The following is a 26,067-nucleotide window of genomic DNA, read 5'->3' as shown; positions in this document are numbered from 1 at the left end:
ACGGTGCTGAGGAGTTGCGTGGAGGGTGCGGGCTGGGAGTGGGGAGCCCGAGGCTGGGAAGGTGGGTCAGAGCCCGAAGAAGGGGCGAGGAGCATCCTCAGAGGGTAGAAGCCACCCGGGGGGGAAGGAGGTGCAGACAGCTGTGCAGCCGTGTGACAGGCGGCCCACCCCCCGCCGGCCTTTCCTGAGTGACCGTTGGGGTTATGGAAGAGGCGGTGACGCTGCACACCGTGGCACACAACTCCAGCCGCCCCTTCGCCGGTCCTGTCTCCTAAAGACACGTTCTGGTAGCTGCTCCGGTGCCCACGCAGGCCTTCCCGGTCACCTTCTCGCACCTTCGCTTAACCCCCCACCCTTGGTCACGCCAGCGCAGGCCCCTCCGCGCGGCCCGCACCCGGGGCACCCGGGATTCCGGAGGGCTGTGCGGGGCAGGCCAGGGCCCGGCTGGAGATGATGGTGGGCGGGGCTCTGGGGTAGCCTGCTGTGCCCCCTGCCCGCCCTGCCGCTCAGCGTCCTCCGTGCCGGTGAGGTGCTCCCCTTCCCCGTCCCGCCGCAGAGTTCCAGGGCCTCTAGGTGTGAGAAGGCTGGTCCCATAGGGAAGCCACAGTGATTCTCAGCGTCTCCTCTTAAACTGGGGTTCGCACGGTCAGGGTCAGGGTGGGACGAGCCCTCGAGGCTGGTTGGGAGGTTGTGAGTGTCATCTGCACTGGAGGATGTGATGGCTCCCAGTGGGGGACGGGGACGGCGTTCCGAGACCGAGCAGGGGGACGAGGGAAGTGAGAGGTGCAGGGTTGCCTCTAGGGTCCTTCGTGTCAGAAACGGCCACGCTGCCCAGGACGTGGGGAAGGGGTCCTCGCTGACTTCAAGGCCAGAAGCTCATCTAGGTGCTTGTTCAGCTTGGATGACCAGCACGGTGCTCCAAGAGACACGCTGGGCTCGTAGCATCTATCTTAGATATTTTGTAAAGTATAAGGCAGGTCTTAAATAATAGCATAACAGTTGTTTGCCGGAGACACTTTGGAATTGACATTGCTGAGGACTCAGTTTTTAAAATATGATCTTAAGCTTTTGGTTTTTTAATTGGACTTCAGAAAAAGTAGTTTATGCTTGGCTGTGTCTGACAGTGAAGCCGTACCCTCTGGTGCATCCAGCTCTGAAAAGCCAACCTGCCGACAGGCCAAACAAAGGCTGTGCCCTTGAAATGTTAGGAGAGCCAAACAGCTTCCTGCTGAGAGCACTGGGGCGGGGGGGGGTGGGGGTGGGGTGGGGGGTGGGGTGGGTGTGTGCAGATTCAGTTCACTCAGAATCACCAGACATTCTGGAGAAGTGTGATTTTTTTTTTTTTAATCAAATAACACTTGTAATATAAATCTTTCATTTTACTGAAGGATTGCTTAAGGAGAAAGCTATTTTGATTGGTTCTTATAGTGTGCAAAGGTAGACTTCACAAAGCTAGATGTCCTGTTTTGAAATGTTAGCATTTGCCAACCTTTCAGTAAAATTGTATTGATTTACGGGAAGCTTTTGTCATTTGTTTGTTTTCAGCTTGTCTCATCTCTGGCCGTCTAGTGAGAAGAGGACCGGCTTACCAATGGCTAGATGAAACCGGAGTGACGCTTTAAAAAGTCTTATATACAAACGGCTTCCTTCCTACTTTTTAACTTATTTTGTGAACGGTGAGCCGAAGATAGAAGATACAGGAGGACATTTAACCTTCTCTAGTGTCTGGATTATTTTCCTTTGTGTTTCATTTCCTTTACGCTGACATTTTATTAGTGAAAAAATACAAAGCAGAGGGCTTGTTCGCTTACTTTTTAAAAAGTACCTCAGAAATGCACATGGGTTCAGTTGGATAATGTGATGTACCACTTAATGTGGAGAGTGTGGCATCCAGCCTTGGACATATCTAATTGTTGATGTTCAAATAAACAGCACATACAATGAGTGAAGCCATTTTTGTCACATCTAAAGTGCTTCTCCAACAACTTTATAAGCTTCTTTAACAAAAAACAAAACCACACAACTCGGTTCTTCTGTACATTTATGAGCGTTTTGAAAAGGCTTGGTTTCCACCTTAGTCTTGCAGGGCGAGGGCTTTGAAACTGCTCGAGCACCCGGAAGCGCAGGCCCATCTGGGGCTGAGGTGGGTGACAGCTGCTCAGAGGTCAAAGCCGCCCTCCTGTCAGGGCCGAGGCAGGCACAGAGGCCGGCTGCTCCTTATTTCCCCCTTTTGGAAGGGAAGTGAGTGCATCACTCTGAGGGCAGCTTGCCTGGTTCTTTTCTCTGGCTCAGAAGCAGTTGCCTTGAAAGTAGGTTAAATATTGGAGTTGCTGTGTGGCTTGCTGTTGCCGTTTTGAATATTCTTATTCTCCTTCACGTCTGGCCACTGGGGGCTGCAGTCTAGCATTTCTTTGTAGCCTCAGATGTCTGACATAGGAGTAGGTTCTAGAAGATTCATGTAATTTCATTAGAAACACATCCTTCCAGAGACATTTATTCCTTGGGCAAAAATACAGAGCTAGTCACTGAATATGGTAAAGCTTGAGTGAATTTTGAATAAGAGAAGATCACCCATGAAAAGGATTACTTTTAAACCCCCTCCCCCCGCCCCCTTTTTTTAAACACCTTATATGTCAACCATCCAGTTCAGAGACATTGTCAGATCGGACTTGGGTCATTCAGTATTTGGCTCTGGGCAATCATTATGAACACTGATGAAAATGGTTTACGTACAGAAGGTTTAGGAGCTTGAATAGGACTCTACTGGTCTCTGGACGTGTGCTAGAATTTTTTTTGCAGCCCTGACATAAGTTCGTTTTTCTCTTGTTTTCAGTTGAATGAGTGTAAAAGTAAATAACAATCCCATTAACCAAGAATTCCACGCACTTGTGTTCAGATAAAAGAGTCCAGCTCCATATGTACGGGTCATGAGCATGGAATATAATGAAGGTCATGAGATGATGCTGAAAAATGCTTCTTGGAAGCAATAGATTTTGTTTTATTCAAACCAGGTCAGTGTTGGAGTGCTCTCGGAGGGCGGGCCTGTGAGGTCAGCATCCTCAGGGCCTGGCAGGGAGTGGCCCTTCGCAAAGCGCTGTGGCCGTGAGGAGCAGCCTGGGCGGTGCGGTAGGGGCCGGGCCGGGGCCGGGCTCGAGGCAGCAAGGGAGGCAAGGCCTGTGTCCCCGGAGAGGGCCAGGTGCTGGCACCTGCCTGAGCACGGGCTGACCCTGGGAAAAGGAATCGAGGTGGGGGGAGCACGGTGAGTCTTCTGTGATGGGCATGTGATCACACACGATTATAATGGCTCCACGTCTGGATACAGGGAGCTCGTGGTTTATGTCCAGGTCTCATGTAATCTTCCCCATAACCGTCAGTGCTGGGATTATCCCTGATTTACCAGTGAGGAAACCAGGGCTCAGATCAGGGATCTTGCAACACCAGTGGGGCAGCTGGGTCTAACTCAAGTGCCTGCTCTCAGCCACTGTGTCTGCTTCATTTCAGTAACTTCTTTAAATATCCCTAATACCTGTTGAGTAAATGAATGAATGAGTCATGAACCCAAGCAGGCTCTGTTGTGACCCCCTTGTCCCCCTGTGTAGAACTCCTTCCCCACTAGTAAGCACTGCTGTGACCCCTATCACAGATTAGTTAATGCCTGTTTTTTTTAAGTTTGTTATTTTTTTAAGTGTATACAGTTCAGTAATTTTTAGTATATTCAGAGTTGTACAACCATCACCACTATCTAATTCTAGAGCATTTTCATCACCCCTAAAAAAACCCTATCCCCGTTACTAGCCACTCCCCATTCCCCCCTGCCCCCAGCTCCCGGCAGCCACTAACCTACTTTCTGTCTCTATGGGTTTGCCTGTTCTGGGCATTTCATGTAAATGGAATCGTAAAATATGTGGTCTTTGTGACTGGCTTCTTTGACTTAGCATAATGTTTGTAAGATTCACCAGTGCCTTTTTATGGCTTAATAATAGTCCATTGTATGGCTAGACCACATTTTGTTTATCCATTAATCCAGTTAAAGACATAGAAAAACAATTTTTTCCTTGTGATGAGATAAAGAGGTACATACTTTCAGTTACGAAATAAACGAGTCACAGCTTTGAAACGTGCAGTGTGGGGCATACAGTCAGTAATTATGTATCCTAAGAATTTTCATCACAAGGAAAAAGACATTTTTTTAAATTTCTTTAATGTTGTGTCTATAGGAGATGATGGGGGCTCACTAACCCTATTGTGGTCCTCGTTTCACAGTATGTGTAAGTCAGGGCACTGTGCTGTGCACCTTAACACCTACATGGTGCTGTGTGTCAATGATAGCTCAGTAGACAGGAGAGATTTAGAAAAGGCTGTATTCTCCGAGCAACCTTCACTTCTACCATGCAGCAGCGTGCTAATACTATATGGGTCATGTTGTGCAGGACGTCCCTGGTGCTTATTTGTCTCACAACTGGAAGCAAGCATTTTTAGTTTTGATGAAGTCTAACTTAATTAAAACGTTCTTTCTTGCTTATGCTTTTGGTTTCATATTTAAGAATTCATTGCCTAATCCAAGGTCATAAAGATTTATACCTGTGTTTTCTTCTACGAGGTTTATAGTTTTAGCGCTTACTTTTTGGTCTTTGATCCATTTTGAGTTCATCGTCGTCTGTGGTCTGAGGTTGGAGTCCAGTTGTTCTTTGGCTTGTGGTTGTCCCATTTGTCCCAGCACTGTTGGTTGAAGAGACTGTTCTTTCCCCTTTGAGTTTTCGTGGAGTTGTGTCTGGTTTTGAGTTTCGTACAATGAAATCAAGAATATTTTGTGTATGATTTCTTGAGCTTCCTGCTCTGTCCTTGAGGTGCATCAGCGTTGTGTGTAGCGCTGGGTCATTCTTTTTTTCTTGATGAGTAGAATCTCATTGCAGGAATACCACAGATTTCTCTCCATTCCCCTGTTAGTGAACATCTGGGTTGCTATCAGTTTTTGAGGGTTATAAGTAAACCTGTTATGAACATTCTTCTGTCTTTTTGGTAGGTGTAACTGGGTTGTAGGGTATGTTCGCTTAAGAGATACAGACACAAATGGGGGCATGGAAGGGCGATAAATCAAATATTCTGTTTAGATAGTGAAAGAATTGTTTGCTTGGATTACCAGTTTTCAAAGAATTTGAGTGCTACAGTTCACCTTTAACTAAAATGATACTGGCTACCATTGACCGTTAGTTCCTCAGAAGGTGTACTAATCATGAAATTAAAAGCAGCTGTTATTTTCCTGTGCAGAAAGAAAACCAGGCTTTTCTGAATTCGCAGCAATGGCACACAAAATTTTGATAAAATAGTGCCGACTTGATGATGATTAAGAACAAGAAGAAGAATAAGTGGAGTTAATTTTTTCCCTTGTTTTTTAAAATTGAAATTTTTTAATTTTATGAGAAATGTGAAGTCACATATGTGGAAATAAAGATAAATAACAAGGGAATAAAAATACCAAGCATTTATATGAACTTGGGCTTTGTGTTTTCTCAGTTTGCTTATTTATCAAAAGCAGGTAATATCTACCCTGTAGGTTTTAGAAACTTAGATGACATTCCTGACACATATGTAGATGCTCAGAAAGTGGTGATAATTTTATCAAATAATTGGGGTGGAAAAGAGAGTAAAAGACAAATGTAAAGTATTAAGTCAAGATCCTGTCTTCTTAGGTTTCCTAAATTGAACCGTGGCACAAGTTTGATTTAATCATAACAGAATGTTGGTGAATATTTTCGCTTGCTAAAAATTCCTCCAAATTACTGACTACTGAAAATAAGTTGCCTTCCTTTGAATGTACTAATTTGCTGATGACTTGCAAACTTCTTACTTTCTTATTTTACTCTCCCCACTCCCTTCTTAGTTGCCATTTCCTTCCTAGATGCCGTTTTTATCAGTGTCCTTTGTTAAAAGCCTCGGGACCAGTGTCTTCTAGGAATGTGCCAGCAAGGTCAGACTTGCGAGTCAGGGGCCAGGAAGAGTAAATGAGGCCTCACTCTGTTACAGGATTCCAGGGGCGAAGCGTTGAGCTCCTTTTTGCCCCTCAGCCTCAATCCAACAGGCCTTGTAAATCTGAGGCATTCTCGGAGGAAGAGTTGTAGATGTCCCCTTCCTTGCCGCTGCTCACGCCCTCCTTCTTGCCCCCGTGGGTCACAGCCCAGTTGTAAGTGTGTGGGAGGGGGTCCCCGGGTCTGGCTTTGTGCTGGGAAGGGGTGAGGAACTCAGGGATTTCTCTTCCTGCTCTGCACCGCAGCTAAGCTCATTTCCCGACCCCTCTTCCTGGTGACGGCCTAGTCCTCCAAGGGCGTCCCCGTCTCAGCGCTGGGTGTGTGCAGGGTCCTGCCCAGCTGACTTGCAGGGCGTCATCTGTAACCACAGAATGCGCTGTGTACTGCTTTTTGTCTTTAAAGTAACTCAGAATGCTGAGGGTGAAACTGGTCATTTACTGAGTTTCCTAGATATCTATTTACTTAACAAGTAAGATTTGGAATTATAAAACCATCTCTAGATGGCTGTGTTACTGTATTGCTGAACTAGCAAAAAGCCATACTCTGAAATCGTAGATAGTTTTAAATACTTCAGTTTGGCATGTTGTGAAGTCTGTGTATTAGCAAAGTATATATGCGTATAATCCCAGTAGTTGACTTGATAAGGCAGTCTGTATGTTTATCAATATAGTCTATTTATCAGAGTTTTTACTCAAAATTCAGTAGAGAAAAATCTGGAAAAACTGAAGAAAAACCATTGAGTAAAATCACTAATTCCACCCCCCCCCCCTCATAGTAATAAAGTGCTAGTGAGGGTGCATGGGGAGGGAGCCTGACGCAGGTGGGCAGGCCCTTCAGGGGAGTGACACCGCCAAGCAGTGGGGCCTAGCCATAGAAGTGTCGAGTGCCATTACGTTCATTTTAATTTAGTTTATTTCATTTAATTTTTTGGCCTCGACACAGGGCATATGGGATCTTAGTTCTCCGACCAGGGATCGAGCCGGCACCCGCTGCTTTGGAAGTGTGGAGTCTTAACCACTGGACCGCCAGGGAAGTGCGATGTTCATTTTAAAGAAATAGCTGTATTCTGTGGATTGCTTATTGAAGCTTGAGACATTTATCTTTGTAACCCTGGAGTCATGGTTTATTGTTAGCATCTAAGCCAGTGAAAGTGACCTTTTTATTTACAACCTCTGAGATGTCGGTAATACTCATCCCATCCCCATCCCTATCCCCTATCCCCCCCCTCCCCTCCCCCTCCCCCTCCCTGTGCTGTTGGGCTAGTTGATCAGTGTGATGTGAGCACAGGTTTGGAATAGATCGACTTCTCCATTCCAAAATGAGTGGGGTTGCGGCTTGCGGGATCTCAGTTCCCCTCCCAAGGGACTGAACCCTCGCCCTTGGCAGTGGAAGCATGGAGTCCTAACCACTGGACCACCAGCGAAGTCCTGTTGTTTTTTTTTAACGAAACATTTGGTGAAAATGAAGTCAAACATCTAATCCATGCTTTTTATTATTATTTTTTAAAGCAGCAAAGCTCTTCAGAGTTGTCTATTCTCACTGTCTTCACTCCCTCTTCCCATTCTCAAACTCAGTCTAATCAGACTTTCGTCCCTCACCACTCCCTCAAAACTGCTTTTGTCAAGGCCACCTGTGGTCTCCACATGGCAGAAACTGCTTAATTCTCAGCGTCAGGACGGAAGTCCTGGCTTCCTGCGCACCGTGCTGGCTGTTCCCCCAGGCTCCCGGCTGCCTCCTTCTCTTCTCCCCATTCTCCTCGTACTGAAGCTCCCTAGGCTGTCCTTGGTCCCCTCCTCTACTCCGCTAACTCCCTGGGGGACCTCTTCCAGGCTCCTGACCCTAATGCAGTCGTGTACCGAAACCCCAGTTCACAGCCCCAGCCCGGGCTCCTCTCCAGAATCCAGACTCGTGCACTGGCTGCCGGCTGCCTCCTGGGCATCTGCTGGACACCGGCAGCTCACCCCGCAGTCTGCCCGGTCCTGCTTTCCCCACCTCACTCATTGGCAGCTCCCTCCTCCCAAGTGCGTAGGCCAGCGCCTTGGATAATTCTCACACTGCACATCCAGTCCAGCAGGAAATCCTGTTGGTTCCACCTTCAAAATATAGTCAGAATCTGACTGTTCAGACCACTGTCACCATATAAATTGTAATTCTCCTCCCTGCCCCACCACACTCCCAGTTTCCCTGCTTTTTTTCCCTTTTATCCAAAGGGCTTACTATTTTCTGTATAATCTACTTGTTCCTTATATGTATTGTTTCTTTTCTGTCTTATTCCACTAAAATGTAAGCTTGATGAAGTTGGGGATTTTTGTTTGTTCACAGATTTATTCCTACTGCCTAGAATAGTTCCTTGCAAACAGTGGGCGCGTAATAAGTATTTGTTTAATTGATTCTGATAATTTTGAAACGTGTATATAAAGCCCTTTGGGTCCTTATTGATTAGGTGGTAGTCATTGTATCATTGACAACAGCATTTATATACAGGATTGCAGTTTACAAAATGCTTTCACATATTCGTTTATTCAGCTAACACAAATGCCAGTCACTGTATCAGACCCCTGTACAAAATCCGTGGGTTCCTTGCTCTGGCCCCCAAAAGAGATAAAGATGCTATGTCTGTGTTCACGTTGGCTTGTCCCACTTTCACGGCCAGATCTTTCTCCACATCCCTACATGTAATTTATACTGGGTGTTCTTTCGGATGCTCTGTGGCTCCCTTCTCCCTGCCTCTGTTTGCTCAGGCTGCTCTTTCTAAATCACTCTGCTGATGGATGTGTGCATACACCTCTCTTCCTCCCTCTCTCCCTCTCCCTCTCCCTCCCTCTCTCTCCTCTCCCTCTCCCTCTCCCTCTCCCTCCCTCTCCCTCTCTCCCTCTCTCCCTCTCTCCCTCTCTCTCTCTCTCTTTTTCCTGTCTAATACGGTAGCAGGACTTTAGGGTTGCTTTTAAAAGCTGTGTCCTCACAGAGCTTTTACTTGTTTTTCCCTCTACCTCTATCCTCACATCTCCCTTCAAAAAAAGCAAAAAAGATTGTAAGTTCCCTCCCTCATACCCTCACAGGTGGTTTCTTTTCTCTCTCTTTTAACAACTTTATTGGGATAAAATTCACAGACCATAAAATTCACCCATACAGCTTTTTTCTTAAAATTCTTTATGGCTCTTACCTTGCTCACCCATGTGCTGTATTCAGTGTGTTTCTGTCCCTGCCCTCTGCCAAGCCAAGGGGACTCTGAACTGCAGGGAGTCGGCCTTGGTAGGGGTGCCCAGTTGGGCTTTCCTCGGTAAGTGAGGTTTGAATTGAACTTGGACTGGAGGCCTGCGTTCCTCAGATCTTGCAGGGCGTGTTAGAGATGGAGAAAAAGGCGGGGCCCTCCCGCAGGACAGACCAGAGGGTCGCTGTGAGATGAGACTGCTTACAGCAAGGGGAGCATGCCAGCCGGCAGGTGCTGCGCCCGGCAGCGGGCCAGGCGGACGTGGCGAGGACCAGCCAGCCTCACCTCTGCCTGCCCACGGAGCTGGGCCTTTTCGGATTCACCCTTGTGGTGAATGATTCCAGATGTTAAAGTGAAATTTCCTCAGAACTGTTGCATTTGAAGACCAGTGTAGTAAAGAGGGTGTGGGAGACTTACGGTTTGAAGAAAAACTACAGAGATGGCTGAAAGGCCCTAGAAAATTGAACAGTGTTGAAAGGAACGAGAAGCTGTGATTGTTGCAGTCGAGAAGGAGAAGCAATTTACCAGATCTTTTCACTCCATGATTGGGTTCTTCTTCGTTGGTAGAAAATTGAGTGAAAGACAAGCTGCCATATTAAATTACGAAAAAATTTTTTTAAATTTATTTTTTATTGAAGTATAGTTGAATTACAGTGTTGTGTTAATTACTGCTGTACAGCAAAGTGACTCATTTATACATATATATACATTGTTTTTCATATTCTTTTCCATGATGGCTTATCACAGGATATTGAATATAGTTCCCTGTGCTGTACAGTAGGACCTTGTTGTGTATCCATCCTATATGTACCGGTTTGCATCTGCGAATCCCACCTCCCAGTCCATCCCTCTCCCTCCCCCCTCCCCTTTGGTAACCACCAGTCTATTCTCTATGTCCCTGATTCTGTTAAACGACGAAAATTTTTTGGGTTAAATTCTGGAATGGGGTACATTAGAGGGTAACAAAAACCTAAAACTTTTTCCCCCTTATATCTGTCTTGCTAGTGTAATGCCAAAGCAGCAAGGTAGCTTAGATGACCTCTTACGGGAGGGTTACTAGAACTGGCCCTTCTGACAAGTCCTCAGCACTTTCTAAGTTGCTCTCCGGTGCCTCATTTTTCTCCCACTAGATTATCTAAGACGCGGAAAGGTGAGACAGCATTCCCCATCAGTCCCAGAAACCTGACCCAGTGCCCTGAGAAGACACAGGCCTGAGGCACCACGCCAGCTTTGGGTTCAAGAAGCTCTAAGGTCAGGGTGCAGCTCCAGTTTTCTCACTCTTGAGATGGGGGTGATGCCGCCGAGCTTGCAGGGCGGCTGGCGCTGGGGGGGGGGATGGCAGTAGTAGCTCACGTCTGGTGCAGATTCAGGGCCTGCTGTTGGTGGCCACTCCGATGCTGGGTTCAGCAGCAGACACGCTAGGAAATGCTCTAAATCAGCGAGTTACTCTTCCACATTCACACTCCGCGTAGACTTTGCCCTCTACCTGTCGTATTAAAATGAGGTCAAACGAAACAGAAAGAGAACTAAAACTCTTACATCAAAAATTCTACTTACTACAGAAAAAAGTATGAATCTCTTAAAAGGTTTTTGTCCCATTTTCTCCGGAAGCAATAGGGTGATATATCTGATGGTGGTCTTTCAGGCGTGTCTTCAGCTCGTGTGTTTTGCTAGTCACTGTACTGTAATTAGTGACTTGCCTTTGGGCAAGTTGGGGAAGCAGAGGCAGCTTAAAGGCCTGACCCGAGGGGGCCTATCACAGTCTCTGCCTCAGACATAAATTTCACTTTAGTTGACCCTTTGTGTTTCACCTTTATAAAGAAGTTCTTAAGCGGGGCATCACTGAAGAAAAGTAGCCATGTGTGTGGAAACGTGACGGTCATCACAACAGTCAGAACGCCGTTCCACGCCTTCCACGAGTCACAGCTGCTCTCTGGTGCATGAGGGGGAGGCAGTAGAAATGCTGGTTAAGGTGGAAGGTCAGTGATGGCTTATTCACCAGGGATGGGGCAGGCAGAATGGACACTGTGGGGTGGTCTGGACCTTGCAGGTAAAATTTCCCTCCCTCCGCTAATGTAGCAGGTCCAGCAGCAGCCCTGCTGTGGAAGGCGTGCTCGTGGGTTACGTTACACCCTCCTCAAAAGAGACCCTCCTCCCGGGCTGCACGGGGCCCTTTTTGGGGTACTTGGTTTACAGGGCTGCTGAGTGGCAGTTACTAAGTGCTACCCAGGTGTCATCTATGTGTAACCTGCCTGGTAGAGCTTGTTTGTAACAAGTGTACCTTCTTGGTTGGTAATTTAGCTGGATGCTAGGATAATTTGGGGTGGTATAGTTTACGTGTTAAATATGACTTAGAAATAACTGATTAGAATACAGTGTCATCCAGTGATAATGACAGTAGCTGCCGTGTAATGAGAACTTACTGTATGCTGGGCACAGTGCTCAAAGCTTTGTGGGGATTATCTAATTTAATACTCGCGGTGACTTCTTGGAGGAGCGCTGTTACTCTCAGTCAGCGGGTGAGGAGACAGCCTTGGAGGTGCCAGGGAAATCTGCCAGGCTCGCGCAGTGGCCTGGTGGTGTTTGGGCTTAACACGGGGACCCAGGGCGGTTGTGGTTGACCTGGCTGTGCGGGTGTGCTTTCTGCTGAGTAACGGGACGTGATCTTGGGGGAGCCTTACCCCTCCCCCGCCAGTTTGCTAACCAGTATTCATGCTGTACTTTTGATTTTTCTTTTTCTTAAGTTTAGAATATACATATATAGGATGTCTCTATGATTCACAGAAGAAATGGCCTGGAGACTAGCTGTCTCATTGGTGTAAACATCAAAGCGTAGTGCTGTCATCTGTTTGTACTTGTGTGTTGCATTTTTCTGACTTGTATACAGATATCCCCTACTCATCAAAAATTAGGTTTCTGCCACTTCGCTTTTATGAAAGACCTACCTGTTTTTGACAACCAAGAGAAATCCTAGGACGATTTCCACTTTTAGGAAAAAAGGCAAAGAGTGAAAATGCCGGTCAGTGTTTATTTTGCTGAGTGCCGTTACAGAGGCAGCACCCTCAGCAGTGACAGGGGCCCCCGCCAGGCTGCCTCCCCGGGAACCACACTCGGCATCTCCCCAGAGCTGTGCACTGTGTCTGAGAGCATCTCTGCTTTGTCTCTGTGCGTCAGTTAGCAAGATGTGTCTATCCTAAGGTGATTGCTTTGCTGCTTTACTCCAGTTTGGCTTAGGAAAGGTTTCCTTGGAGCACTCTACTTTGGGTAGCAGGAAATCTGGATGTGATGATGTTGGCTCTTTCCTATTGTGCTGTTGTACACTGGGTTTTTTTTTTTTTTTTTAACAAAATGTATATTTGTATTCACATCAGCAAGGGAGTTGGCTTTCTTTTATTATTATTTATTATTATTATTATTTTGGCTGCATTGGGTCTTCGTTGCTGCGTGCGGGCTTTCTCTAGTTGTGGCGAGCGAGCTTCTCATTGCGGTGGCTTCTCTTGTTGTGGCTTGCGGGCTCTAGAGCTTAGGCTCAGTAGTTGTGGCGCACGGGCTTAGATCCCACATGCTCCGCGGCATGTGGGATCTTTCCGGACCAGGGATTGAACCCGTGTCCCCTGCACTGGCAGGCGGATTCGTAACCACTGCGCCACCAGGGAAGCCCCGGGAATTGGCTTTAGAGAAGAGATGTGTGCGTGAAGGTCACTCACTTTACACAGGTTCTTTGCTTTGACAAAGGAATCCCAAAGGGCAGCGCCACGGCAGCTCGTGGGGGAGACCTGCTGTCTCTGGGTCACTACCTCCTTGATCGGAGGCTTCAAGTGGGATGTGCCGCTCTCAGGCAGGAAGGCAGACAGTTCTAACTGATACCCGGTAGTGAGGCAATAGGATTTTATTTCAGTAATGACAAAGCAAGATGGACCAAATGAAAAGGAATTGAGAAAAGCAATCGATCAACTATGGAGTGGAGGCAAAGATGCAGGAACACGTGACTGACCCCCGGGTCGGTCCCAAGCGGGGTCTAGGAAGGCTAACCGCCTTCACATGACGGCAGGCAGGCTGTTGGAATGAGATGTTTCCTGGTTTACTGTTGACTCGGTGCAACTTCCTCACCCGTTCCCCACCCCAGCTTCTCAGATTTTCACTGACTCAACCTGAACCTCACTTGTCTTGTGAGTCACAGTATTAAAGGGCTTCCTTTTCTTTCTTTCTTTTTTTTTTTTAACATCTTTATTGGAGTATAATTGCTTTACAATGGTGTGTTAGTTTCTGCTTTATAACAAAGTGAATCAGCTATACATATACATATAAGGGCTTCCTTTTCAATCCTCTAAAATCTTAAATTGCATTAAGTTAAAATCAGTGTTTGTTCACTTCACAGCATTGTCGTTCCTGATTATCAGCTTATGTGGAAGAGTTCGTACTTGGAGAACTTTATTTGGGAATTAACAGGGCTTCTTGGAAGATTCAGCTTTCTCAAACTGATTCATATAGTGAAGGATTTGTGACGGGCTCCCTATGAAGGATCGTATTCTGTCAGTTAACAAAAAATCTTAGTTATTAAAACAAGTAAAACCCATTTAATGTAATTTAAGCACATTTTTCAAAAACTTTATGGTGGGTGTTATTCTTCCATAGGTGTATCAGCGATCCGAACTGTGAGAACAGATTTCAAGCCGTCTTGGAACTATGAACTCCTTCAAAGCTGGGGCTGGTGGAAGAGTGTTTGCTTTTCCTGCCACGTGCTGGATCAAGACGTGGCTCTTGCCCTGTATTCCTGGGCCGTGGGGAGTTCATGCCGTGGGTGCTCAGCAGGGGCTGAGTTCGTGTCTGTCTGCTTCATTGTCCTGCCTGTGGCCACACGCCTGGGTCCTTGGGGTGCTGTGCCTGCCTCTCCTCCCTACACGAGACGCCTTGCAGAGCTGCCCGTCACTGTACCCAGCCAGCGGGGGGTGGGGGGTAGTTGCTACAGGCAGCAGAGGGTCTCCATCATGGGGGGGGGCGGGGGGAACTTCCCGGGATCGGAGCTGCTGTTCGCTCGGGAGGGAGGAGAGCGGCCCCTAGTGTCCTCTGCATGTCATTTGGCCTTTGGGCTCCCATTTCCTCATTAGTAAATGTACTGTTTGGACTGGATAATCTGAAAGACCGTTTCCAGTTCTCCATGTGTGATTGCCAAGGGGCTGAGGCCATGTCAGGAGAGAGGCTGGGTGATGCCCGGGTCCGGGGGGAGGGGGAGGCCACGCAGGGCACACGCGGAGGGGAGCGGGCTGAGCGGGCTTCCCGCTGCCCTCGGGCTGCTGCCCTGTGACACAGCCCTCTTTCCTGACACGGCCCCTCCCGGGCACTCCTTCCAGCCTGTCTGATCTTATTTCCTCTCTTGATAAACAAACCAAAGGTAGGGCGGGGGTGGGGGGGTGGTGGGGGCAGTCAGTTTCTCATTTCACAACTGTTTTCAGTCAGTTTCAGCCGGAGATCCTCCCTCCACCCCCAGTGCTTCCTGGCAAAGCCTTTTCCTGTTTAAAGGGAACACTGGGCTCCCAGTTTTCCCTTGCAGTTGGGACCTCATATTTGCCGGTGGTTGCCCTTGATTGGTTGATTGATTCATTGCCTTTATGGAATCAAGAGAAGTTTTATAGGGGACAATCTTGGGTTGTAGAAGAATGAAGAGATTAGGAAAAATTTTCTAATTAAAGTTTAGCTATCTAAGGGCTAAAGCTTTATTCAGTCTTTTTTTGGTGGCAAATAACCCAAGGTTTTGAATATATTCTTACCTTAGAAAAAAGTAAAAGCCCTCCCAGTGGAGAGAGTAACCTTTCCTGATGACTGGTTGTTGAGTCAGCCGTGCTTACTGCGTTCCCTTTTGTGTTCCCTGTCTGTGTCGGGGCTTGCGAGGCAGCGGTTAACCAGGTGGAGGTAGACCGTGCCTTCCTGGGCCCTCCCGTCCAGCGGGGAAGATGGCAGTGAGCAGATACACGTGCGAGGCTCACTTATTAGAAGGCTAGCAGGCTCCTGACCTAGTCACCTGGCTGGAGCCAGGGACCCCGGGGACAGTAGCAGCTGGTGGGGGAGATGGGGGTGGGGAGGGAGTATCCCACCCAGGGTTGAGCGAGGGCCTGAATAGCTGAAAGACGGGTGTGGTGGGATTGAGGGGAGCACAGGGGCGACGCGGGGCAGGGGGGAGGCAGGCAGGGCCCAGACCTGCAGCAAGCTCTGTGAGCATTTAGATGCTATTGAAGAGCCATGCAAAACTGTTGAGGAATCATCAGCAGGGGAGTGATGGGATTGTGTTGATTTTGGAGGAGATGGTACCGTGGGGCTGGAGGGCTGGAGAGGTGGCGAGTGGGTGGAGGAGACCAGCTGCAGGAGCAGGGGAGCGATGGTGGTCTGCATCGGAGGGACGGGGATGGGGATGGGGGGGGGCTCGGGGAATGGTCTGAGGCTGCAGCTGCAGGTCAGGGTGTGTGTGGTGCGGGACTCCGAGTGGGTGTCAACCCCACAGTCGCTGGACTGCAGAGTCCCGCAGGGCCAGCCAGTGGGCCTGCGCCCGCTTCTCTGAGCCGGAGGGCGGCAGTGCCCGTCTGTCCGCAGCATGGTGTCCCGGTGCTGGCGCACTGTGGCGTCCCAGCCAGTGTTTGCTGACTCGGCAGCTTTTTGTTGAGGGCGTGGGAAGGAGAGGTCATTTTACTCTTTCTAAAATTTAGAATAGTGATGTTGTCTTACTTCAGAATCTACCAGTTCATTATCACCATGAAAAGCAAACATTATTTTAAGCATTACAGCCGATCTGTTTTCTTCAAGCTATCCATAATGTCTGTCTTCTAATCTTAATATAAATGATATTTAAAATGAATCCCTAATGGTGTTTTGGTGGTTGTGGTTTTGCTTTGCATCCTGCATGTTTTAAGAGTGTGTGACAAGCTGTGTTGCACCCCAGTGGATGTAATTCATAAAATTTTGCCGATAACATTTTGTATTCTGAGGAGCATTGCAAGCTCTAGGCTTAGTGGAGGAGCATTTATGCTTTTCAAGTGCTGCTGCCCTGCTTCCTCCCAGTAAGCTCTAGCTCCAGTTTCCTAGCCGTAGCCTGGTTCTCTCCTCCCACCCACCCCCAGGTCAGCTGGCTGTTCTGAAGGGATACTTTTTTGAAAACGTGAAACAGCAGTAGAATCTTGTGAGAAAAATCAGTTTGGTCTGTTCACTGTCTCAGGCTCTGCAGCAGTAACTGTGAAGTGTCTCCATCACTGCTCCCTTCCCCACCCCACCCCACCCCATCATCCCTGGGTCTTTCCACATGAGTAAGTGGCACCCACTCATCAAGTTGCCCAGGCTCGAAACCCAGCAGTCATCCTGGAGTCTCCTCTTGCTTCACCCATGTCGCAGGTGACTGCGCCTCCAGAGGGAAACCGGATGCGGCCTCCTCGGGGCTCCAGGCCCGACACCCCGAGCCCCGCTTACCTCCTGTGGGAAGCGGCGTCCCCCAGCTCTCCTTCCATGCTTGCCCTCATGGCCTGTTTTCCAAATGGCGACAGATGATCTTTAAAAAGAGGTTAAAAACTTTTTTGGAAACAGTTTCAAACTTACGGAAAAGTTGCAAATAACAGTATAAAGAAGTGCCTCAGGGAGTTGAGAGTAAGTTGCCTGCATGGTCCCCCTCCCCGCTGAAAGTTTGGCGTGTATTTCCTGCAGCCCCGGCTGCTCTCTAGCCCCAGGTCGGGAGTATGACATTGACACGGAGCTAGCAAGGGATCACCCAGCCCCAGTCTGCTGTTCTCTTGTAGCAGAGGAGCCTGAGAACCAACGCTCACTTGACTTCCGTGCTGTCTTCCTCTCTCCCTTCTGTGGGGACTCTGGCCTCTCCTGACTTTCATGACTGAAACCGTTGCGGGCCAGTCATTTTGTAGAATATCTCTTCAATTTAGGTTTTCCTCCCGTTTCCTCATGATTAAATTCAGCTTTTATAACTTTGCCAGGAAAATCACAGAGGTGACACTGTGTTTTTCTCATTGCGTCCTTTGGGGTGGCACGCACAGTCTCACCCTGATCGCATCACTCTGATCGCTTGGTTTAGGTAGTGTCTCCCAGACAGCACTGCGCAGGCACTGTTTCCTCTGTTTGATCAGCAAGTATTTCGTTTGGATGTACTTTGAAGCTATGTAAATATCCCATTTCTCATCAGATATTTTAACATTGATTTATTTAATATCAGTGTGTACTCCTGATTTTGTTTTATTTAGTGGGCTGGATAATCTGTGACTATCCGTATTTATTTTGATTCACTCCCATTCTTTGAGCGCTTTCTTATTTTCGGGCACGAGAAGATGTTCCAGGCTCACCTGCGCTTCCCTGACCCACGTCTGGACTTGATGGAGGTGTCCTGGTCCCTTAGCTGGAGAATGGTATTTAGAAACCAAGATCTGTCACTAGTGATGCCTCTTGCTGCTCGGGTGTTGCCGCCTCCTGGCCCTCTCCAGAGGCAGAGCTAGGGCTTCTGTATGTGTGTGCACACCCATTTATGTCTGCATCTTTTCTGCGTCCACATACTGAAAACCACGAGCTCACACTGATACCTCCACTTCTAATCCAGTGCTGTAGGGTCTGTTCTCCCTTTTTCGTAACTCCCTCTTCTGACAGTGAGGAAGCTGGCCCCCGTTATCCTGAACCTGTTTACTGATGTGATCAATCCTTCTGTATGTAACAATCTCCTGTCCCCGGACGGACGTCCTCCTTACCCCAGCATCACCCAGTTTGGGCTCCGACCCCTGTTCCCGTTGGGCTCTGCCTAAAGGAGGCGCTAGAGGGAGACGGAGGTGGGGGTGGGCCTTGCAGCTTCCTGCCGGCTTCCCTCCTCTGTGGCACCTTAGCAGCCAGCCTCCTCCTGGCAGGAAGTGTCTTCTGGTAGTGGGCAGCTGGTCCCGGTTTGGGCTTTTCCCTGCACTTGCAGAGACCCCAGCATTAGCTGGCGAGTGCCCCTCTCAGCTCCCTGGGTCCCAGCCCTTAGGGCCCGCCTTTGTGCTTAGAGACCCCAGTAAACGGCAGCAGCAGCCAAGCCTCAAGAGTTTCAGCTGGGCGGGGCCCTTGGCCCAGGTTTCACAAATCCCAGCTTCTGCCTTTGGTTCCCCAATCCTAAGCCTAGCATTTGCTTCCTGCAGCTGCTGTCTCATGATAATCCAGTGCTCCCTTTTAACTTTTTTTTTTTTTAAGTCTTTATTGAATTTCTTACAGTATTGCTTCTGTTTTATGTTTTGGTCTTTTGGCCGCTGGGCATGTGGGATCCTAGCTCCCTGACCGGGGGTCGACCAGGGATCGAACCCTCCACCCCCTGCATTGGAAGGCGAAGTCTTAATCACTGGACCGCCAGGGAAATACCCCCTTTCAACTTTTTTGGTTACCTAGTTAACAGTCCTTTCTGTTACATTATCTTCAAATAACTGGTGTGGTTTCTGTCTGTTGACTCTACCCAGTCCAGATGGTGGGGTCACCTTGTATTTGTGTTGACACTGATTGACACCCCATTTGAAATGTCACTCTTTTTCCTTTTCACGGGTGTAAGTCCTTCCGTCTTTCTTATTAGTCTTTCCTGTCAGAGTGATTTCATGGCCTCTCAGTACTTGTATGGTTCGTGGGGTGGTCTGCTGCTGTGATTTAATTTTCTATTCTGGTTCTAGCTAATGCAGTCTTAATGATTTTTATATAGCACTACAATATTTTTACTGTATCCTCAGAACTGTTTGAAAATATTTAATATTTTTCAAAAATAATGCTTTCCTTCTGGATCCTTTTTAGTGCTCTCTATTTTTAAACATTAGGTTTTGTTCACATAGTTGATTTCCTGTTGTTTGACTCTTAGTTTCTTTATCTTTCCAAGCTTTCATTTGGGGTGTTTCCATAGTTCTTCCCCCGTTTATCAGACTGGCCCTGATAAAGCCGTGTTCATGCGTTTCAGGGAAATTGTACAGGGCTGTGTAAAATGCATAAGCAACAGAAACAGGTTCTATAAAAAGAATAAGAGAAAAACTTGTCGAGGAACATCAAGTAAGACAATTGATGTGGAAAGAAAAGATGAAGAGAAAGCTAGCCAGGTCTCATCCGCCACAAGGGACTGCACGCTTCTCTGCCTCAGCCCTCACTGAGGTGGGAGGAGGGACTTTCTGCCTGTTTTAGGGATGAGAAAACTTAGTCACAGAGGAGCAGACGACTCTCCTAAGATGGCACGGCGACCAGGTGTCCCGCGTAGGACTTGACCCTCTTGAGTGGAAGGAAGCCAGGGCTTTTCCCTGGGCCCCTCCTGCCAGATCGGGCAGGAGTAAACAGAACTGGATAGCGTGTCGTTGGACCACTTACATACACACAGATCGCTACCACTAGAAATTAAGAGAAACACTTCACACCGTGCTCCAACGTACTCTGAACAGCAGATGAATAATGGGTTGACTATTTTAAAAAGCCATTTGGCCAAAAATAGGATTGACTGTCAGATTGTTAACGAGTCATAACTTTCTAAGCCTTAATAAGAAAATGACAAAGGAAAAATGAATTTGATTTTATTAAAAATGATACTTTTATTGGAAGTAATAATTGCTATAAAATAAAAATAGCATAGTTCAGATGAAAAGAGGCAACAGAATGGAGGAATAGTGTTTACAGCTGTTAACGTGTGACAGAGCCAAAGTAAAGCGCTTACACAGTTGATTAAAAAACATCAAGATGTGATTAATGAGCAAGTGTCATGAATGGATAATTAACATCACGGGGCACAGCCGGATGTGGCAGAACACCGCCTCGCCAGGCATCAAAGAACTGCTGATTTCAAAGGAAGACGAGACGTCAGTGTGTGGCTGTGAGGGGGGTGTGACTCAGGAGATGCAGCTTGGAAGGCAGGTCAGGAACCAGATAGAATGTTAGCGCCCTTTGGAGAGTCCTGGAGTTTCATCCTCAAAATTAATTTAAAATAGTAAAAAATCTGTGTGCATGAAAAGTTCATTGCAGATTTATTCACCGTAAGAAAATAATATAAAAAAACATTTAACCTCTCCATTCAGTAGACACAATTATAAATTGTTGGTGTGTCAACTTAGTGAAATATTACGCAACTGTTAAAATGTTAGTTGAGTGGTATAGAAACATGAAAAATGTAAGAAATGAGATAAAAGCAGAATACACAAAAATAGCTATATAAACATTGACCGTGTCTACGGTCAGGGGCTGGAATGGGAACATGTGAAGTTAAAGTGGTTCATGGCACAATTATGGGTGGAATTTTCTTTGATTTCCATGGAAATTGCTGTTTGATTTGCACGTTTAAAACAGTGGCCAGCAGGTTTCGTGAGTCTTTGGGATTTTTGTAGAAGAGTCCAGAATGCTGTGTTGAACCCTTGCCAGAGCGAGTGTTTCGGCAGTGTACACCAAGTGTGATCGTGACATGGGTCCCTCACAGGTGAGCGGAGCGGCATCATCTCCTTCCCAGACTCGCTGTCCTGGTGGTGGTTTGTTGGGATTGTTTTTCTTCACAGTAAAATGGAAGGTACCATTTTGCCTTCCATGGAAGGTTCCCCCAGAAGATGCCAAGAGAGGTTGTGATCTTTAGTGGCTGTTTAAAGTCTGTATTTCCATAAGGATTTTTGGGAATGGATATCTTAGGTGATATTTGAAAGAAAGATGAACCATAGGTGACCTTTAAGTTCTAGCTCAAGGGTTTTCTTTAGCCTGGCTTCCCCGCCCCCCGCCCTAAGTAAGTCAGGGCCTGTGTGTTCTGTTCCCTAATCTCTGTGCCAATGGGTATTTACCGTTCTTGGTGCCTATTAATAGGCACCAAGAACCTTGTGGTGCTCTGGCTTTTGTTCCTTGGATCATTGAACCATGGTGGTCAAACCTTGGTGGTACTAAGCAACTATTTAAGGAGAAAAAAATTTGGAGTTAGATTCATAATATGGAGCTCAGTTAGAAGCCCAGAAAATACCGGATTGCAGGTTTGGGGGGAGATAATTGTAGATGCACGTGTAGTTACAAGAAACAACACAGAAAGAGCCCTGGTACATTTTGCCCATTCCCCCCACCATGGGAATGTTGTGAAGCTGTAATCGTGGAGGATTTGAAAAAGATCTGTAGAGAACAAATAAAAGTCTGCATAAACATAGGGATTTAGATCTGAAGGTGGAAAGAGGAGAAGGTGTAGGAGATGTCACGGAGCGGCTGCTAGACCGAGGGTGGGTGCTCAGCGCTTGGGTGCTGCTTCTGGAGTCTCACAGCGCGGGGCTTCTGGTCCTGGGGCTGCTGTGACTAATTACCACCAACTGGGGGCGTAAGGTCGCAGAGATTTTTCTTCTCTCTCACAGTTCTTGAGGCTGGAAGTCCAGAGTCAAGGTGTCAGCAGAGCCATGCTCCTTCTGAAGGCTCTGGGGAGAGTCTGTCCCCGTCTCTTTCAGCCTTTGGTGGTGGCGGCAGTTTTTGGCGTTCCTTGCTTGTAACTGAATCACTCGAATCTGTGCCTCCATCTTCACGTGACTTTTCCCCTTTCTGTGTCTCTGGTCCGGATCTCTTATTTTTATGCAGACGCCAGTCATGCTGGATTTAGAGCCCACCCCATTCCTGTTTGTGACTTCATCCTAACTTGATTACATCTGCAGAGACCCCACTTCCAAATCAGGTCGCATTCACAGGTTTTGGGGAGACACTGTCCAACCCAGTCCCTTTCCACAGAAAGTTGGCTCGGTTTTCTTCTTCCTGAAATGTGGATGGTCATGGAATGAATCTCAAGAACGTGTGTGCGGACCTCGTGGGAGCGGTGTGGAGTGCTGCTCCCAGCCCTGCCCCCGTTACTGTCAGGGGCTCTGCGCGTCTCTCAAGGGTGGTTGCCCGTTGTCGTGGAAACGCCTTGTGTCCCCCCCCCCCCCCCCAGCTGCCCTGTGGCCCTGAGAGCTGGCAAGTGGTGCCCAGAGCTCACGGACCTGGTGAGCCGGTGCCTGTGCCGCCCTGCAGAGCAGACGGGTGCCCAGCGGGGAGAGCTCAGCTTTCATGATTTTTCCAGGGGATCTTTGTTGTGATGGTATTTGTTATAACAGATATTGAAGTACAGGTGCCAGTATGAACATCCACGCTAATTTGGCATAAATACCGACTTCCCAAATGTTAATGACTTTACAGATATTAAGTGTCTTAAAAAGTATTCATTCATTTAAAAAGTAAAGTTTTTTTCTAAAGAAAGTGTAACTTAATGGAATGCCCCAATCAATTAAATTTTTATCTGTTGTCAACTTATTAAAGTTGTTAATTTTACTTTTTTTAACTTGTAGCTAAACCATTTACACAACTGGTGAAGGAAATGCAACTTCATCGAGAAGACTTCGAAATAATTAAAGTAATCGGAAGAGGTGCTTTTGGTGAGGTAAGATAAACTTATTTTTGTTCATTTTGCCTAGCAGCTCCCATCAGCAGTTTTAGGGTCCTGTACATTGATTTTGGGACGAGGTAATTATTGGTATCATTTGGAGAGTTCTTGGTGGATAAAATCTGAAAGATAGAGTTAAGAAGAGAAAAAACAAAAGCTGGTGACTGGTGAATTGCCCTGAAAATTGTCTTGACCAAAATAGTTCTTTCTGACAGATAAGTTTTTAAAAACATCCGTTTGTCAATCAAAAAAAGTCTTGGCTGCGGTTTTCAAAAAAAATACAAGAAGCGTTGCATCGGAGTGGTGTTCACTGTCGTAGCTTGCCCACCGTCCGTCAGTCCTCACGCGGTTGTGAGTCCCGCCCCCTGTGTCTGGAGGAGAACAGCTTGTGCACCTGGTCCTTGTGACCCGCCCTGCGCGGCCCCCCCGCTCCGCCTGGAGCTGCTGTCCCTCCTGCCGGCTCCGAGCCCAGCCTGCCTGGGTGTGTTTACAGTCAGGCGCTTGACTGAACTACAGTAACTCCTCTCCGTAGGTTTTGCCTGTGGCGCGCCCAGGCTGCGGAGCTGTGCGTGTGGGTTAATGAGAGGCTCTGTGTCACATCCAGCAGCGCGTGTGCTCTGTCCAACACAGCCCTGCCGGACGTGACTCTAAAGTGCTGCAGAGTGGGAGACAGCATTTGTCGTGCACGGCGTACACTTCATATTGGGCAAAATATACGTGGAAGAAAGCAAAGCAGGAATTTAACGAGATAGCTGCTTTGTTCTGAAGTAGCTCAGGAGTGGAAACCAGGCCTGTGATCTGTCTTGGAAAACATCTCAATATTTTTGGTGATTCTTCTGCTACCAGCACCTGATGACAGCCCTACTTTATTTGCAGGGCTTCAGTAGAATACACCAAAAGAAAACATTCCTACGAAAATGCTTTCAAAATACTCGAGTGAGAAAGCTCTGGCCTGGCTGAGTGAATGTGGGCAGTTGTGTGTTGTGCCCTCATTTCTTCCTTGGAAACTGCCCTGACCTCAGATCAGACCCCAGCCCCACGCTCTGTGGCGAGCCCCGTCTCTCGTCCTCATACCCTCCTCTCCCTCACCCAGCCTGGTCTTCATACCCACCCCTTCCCCAGCCCACTGCTAAGAGCGCATCTCACCAAGGAGTGGGTAGAGGGGAAGTAGCGCCACCGGGGGGCTGCTTTGGTGGCAGCCTTGTCCTCTGGGACGGCATCTCCTCCCAGGCCGACCTCGGAACGACCCTGGATCCAGGACTCCCCGACGGAATTCAGCTCTGGGCTGGGATGGGACAGGGAGGTTGTTGGGTTTTTCTTTTTAAATATTAAGGTATACTTCCATGTAAAATGCACAGATCTAGGTGTATGGTTTGAGTTATGACAGATGTCTACACCTGTGTAAGCAGCACCCCAGTCTATACAGAGCATTTCTATTCCCTAGAAAGTTCCTTCCTGTTTCTTTCCAGAGCCTCCGCCTCCTGTAAGCCCCACCCTTCCCCAGGTGGCCACTCTCCCGATGGCCACCAACAGGGAAAAATTGAATTCTGCATAGAAGTAACAGATCTCTGAGCTCTAGGTAGGATGTGATGAGGTAAGGGAAGGTTTTTGTTGTTGCTCAGTGAGAAGAAAGAGGAAGCCTTTGAAAGCTAAACCCAATTCAATTCGCTGTATACTTTCACCGACTGGCTCCCTTGTACCAGGAGCTGTGCCGGGCTGCTGGACACAGCGCTGAGCAAGGCCCAGGCCCACGCGGAGCTCCGCAGTGACAGCGAGCCCGTTAGGGTGTTGGGGGCCAGGGGCAGGGAGAGACTCCAGGGCAGGAGCCAGGCGGCCTTTGGGAGGAAAAAAGGAAGCACAGGAGAGAGCATTGTTGTGTCAAAACAGCTGGCGGTTACTTTTAGTACTCTTCTTTGCCAAAGGACTTGATGCGAAACTCAGTTCCTGAGTTTAAAGAAGATAACATTGATCACTTTTTAGCTCTTCCCAAATTAAGAGAACGTGTTCTCGGAGCCCCCCCTTTGCCTTTGCTCCCTCTCCAGGCTTTAGCAGCTACTTTGTGCATTCCCCACCCCCTCCCCCTCCATCGTCTCTCCCTGGGCCCTGTGGCCTGCGCTCAGCACGCCAGCCCTCCGTGCCCAACTGCTCCGGCCCCTTGGCCAGTCTGGGTCCCCTGCACGCGCGCGCCAGCCTTCCGGCCACAACTAGAATTCCGGGCTCTGTGGCTTGTAGTCCCGCCACCGCGCTGCCCCCCTGGGAGAGTCTCGTAATCACGTACCTGAAATGCGGCCAACTGCAGCCTCTCTGTCTCTGACAGCACCACGTGGATCACAGAAGTGAGGATGCCCTTAATCATTGTTGCATCCAGGGTGTTCTTCACATACGGTTCTGATTGAATGATGGGCCAGGGAAGGGTGAGAGTCTGTGTGCGCACTCACCTTGGTGCACAGGTGTGTGTACCTGTGCTGCTGAGACCACGGCACGGGCTGCTCAAGAGCCCTGCCCCTGAGAAAGAGCTCGCGGAGTCCGATTTGAGGGGAGCGTATGAAACGCTTACCTCAGCGGAGTTTAGCAAAACGTTTCTAGATGATTATTCAAACAAGGATTGGAGTCCTGGGGCATTGCCCTTTTTCTGGAGCACAGTGGCTTTGAGAACACCTTCGTCCTCCCCTCAGCATCTCGGGGACAGCGGCCCAGGAAGTTCCTGAGACGCTGCCACCCTTCTGGAGGCTCGTTCCTCAGCTCCCGGGGTGCGGTGCCCAGGACCGTGCTTTCGGCGTGACAGCAGCTCCCCGCAGATGACTGTGCGCCGAGCAGCCCAGGCCTCGCGTGCTCTCACAGACGTGAGCCCCTGGAAGCCTTGCGGCCGCTGGCTACACCGCTGACCCACCGGCAAGACGAGAAGTCAAGGCCGGAGCGGGGGGCCTGGCCCCAGGGCGGGCTATGGGGGCGCCACTTGAACCCCACCTGCGTGACCCAAGGCCTGTGTGTCCAGACACTGTGCCCTGCCGTCTCTCTTGTTCCTAGAATGACTTAAAGAAACAAAGCTTTGAAAGCTTTGTTTAGAAACGGTTTCAAATTAACAGAACAGTTGTATGAATACAATGGTTCAAAAACAGTCTAACCCTTTACCCAAATTCCCTTTTGTTAGCATTTTATCTCATTTTCTTGATCGTATTATAGTGTGCTGCTCTCGCTGGAGCTTGCTCCCTCCCTCCCTCCCTGTGTGTGTGTGTGTAATTTTTACTGAACCACTGTGGATACGTTGCTTATGTCAAGCAAGGCCCTCTACCCCTAATACTTTAGTTCCTGTTCTGATAGGGATGGTCTTTGACATAACCATAGTTCATAAACTTAAATTTAGAACTGATAGAACACTTTTTATCCAATCTGCTGTCTTATACCAGTTTGGCCCAGTGATGTTCTTTGTCTTACCTTTTCCCTCTTGT

The 26,067-nt window shown here is 48.1% G+C and overlaps 1 protein-coding gene across 1 annotated transcript in view; it reads left to right on the top strand.

The window, feature by feature from the left end:
- The window catches only part of CDC42BPB (CDC42 binding protein kinase beta), a 111,919-nt gene that overhangs the window by 19,171 nt on the left and 66,681 nt on the right, over positions 1-26,067 (top strand). The window contains 1 exon segment of the mRNA XM_059915055.1: positions 22,524-22,615. Within this exon segment, the coding sequence (XP_059771038.1) occupies positions 22,524-22,615 (92 nt within the window).

The sequence above is a fragment of the Balaenoptera ricei genome, chromosome 2 (assembly GCF_028023285.1).
Source record: "Balaenoptera ricei isolate mBalRic1 chromosome 2, mBalRic1.hap2, whole genome shotgun sequence".
NCBI lineage: Eukaryota > Metazoa > Chordata > Mammalia > Artiodactyla > Balaenopteridae > Balaenoptera > Balaenoptera ricei.
Note: the sequence above shows the minus strand (reverse complement) of the source record. Positions and strands in the feature narration are given on the sequence as shown.